Below are 1080 nucleotides of genomic sequence, written 5' to 3' on the forward strand. Positions count from 1 at the left end.
GTGGATCCTCCTCATGGCTTTTGTCTGCACACGTTATCCTTCCGTTTGCATTTTCCCTCCTTTCCCTGTGATGGCGCTGCATCTCCCTCACATGGCTGCTCTGGAATATGTGTTTAAATATTTCAACGATGGATGTTTGTCCCTGACGTCTTCACCTCTGTTTGTCCCCTCAGGACGGATGGCAGACGCTGGTCTCTGGCCTCGTTGCCTTCCTCTGGCTATGGCACCAACACCCCCAGCTCCACTGTCTCGGTAAATATCCTCACTGTACTCCGTGTTTCTGCATGTAACTGTGTTTTTTAATGATCTGTGGACCCCAAAAAACCCAGAAGTAAATGCTTTCGCTCTCTCTGACTTCACCGCAAAGCCCCTGTTCTCCTTACTTCCTCCTCTCTGATGTCCTCAGGTGCTTCCTGGCCTTCTCTTTTTCCTTCCTTCGCTCCTATGAGTAGTCCCTCTGGTCTAATCCCTCTCCTTCTCCTTTACCTTCTGCTGCTCCTTCATCTCCAATCTCAATCCCCCGGCGTGCAGGTTCTCCCTACCTGCCGCCTGTAGAATGAGGCTCAGCATGCTTCAAAGGCGCCGAGCGGAGTTAGCCGGCTGTGCGAGCTCTTAACTCGTAGATCCAGACTGCTAGCGTACCTGGTAGCTCGCTGTGTTTACAGAGGACCGCGGCCCGTTTGATTCTGCTCATGATGGAATTTGAAATGATGTGTTCGATAAAAAAGGGCTTCCGTCAGCGCTCAGTTAGTATTGATTTGGTATTTAGTGAGATAGATTTGGTGGAAAGGTAAAACCAGTGTTTCAAAATCATTTTAATATATGTTGCACCTGTTTCACATTTCAATGTAGGCCTTTAAATGTTGGTGGAGCAACCATTATAACATTTCCAACCAAATTGAACCCAGTTTCAATCCAGATGTTTGGCTGTGGTTCGCTTTAGATTAACACACTTAATCTCCCGTTGCTGTTGAGCTCCAGTCCGCCCCTGTATGCTGTAAAGAAGCCCGTCTGTAGACCACATCTGGAGTTTTGAGCTTTGAGCTCGCATCCTCATCGATTCTCCACAGTTCAATCCTT

At 48.1% G+C, this 1080-nt stretch overlaps 1 protein-coding gene across 1 annotated transcript in view; it reads left to right on the plus strand.

The window, feature by feature from the left end:
• Positions 1-1080, plus strand: part of mast2 (microtubule associated serine/threonine kinase 2) — a gene marked incomplete at its 5' end in the record, with an annotated part of 41686 nt that overhangs the window by 8744 nt on the left and 31862 nt on the right. Inside the window, 1 exon segment of the mRNA XM_035653533.1 lies at positions 174-252. Coding sequence (XP_035509426.1) covers positions 174-252 — 79 coding nt within the window.

The sequence above is a fragment of the Morone saxatilis genome, unplaced genomic scaffold, assembly GCF_004916995.1.
Source record: "Morone saxatilis isolate NCDOM2014 unplaced genomic scaffold, NCSU_SB_2.0 Contig12, whole genome shotgun sequence".
Lineage (NCBI taxonomy): Eukaryota > Metazoa > Chordata > Actinopteri > Moronidae > Morone > Morone saxatilis.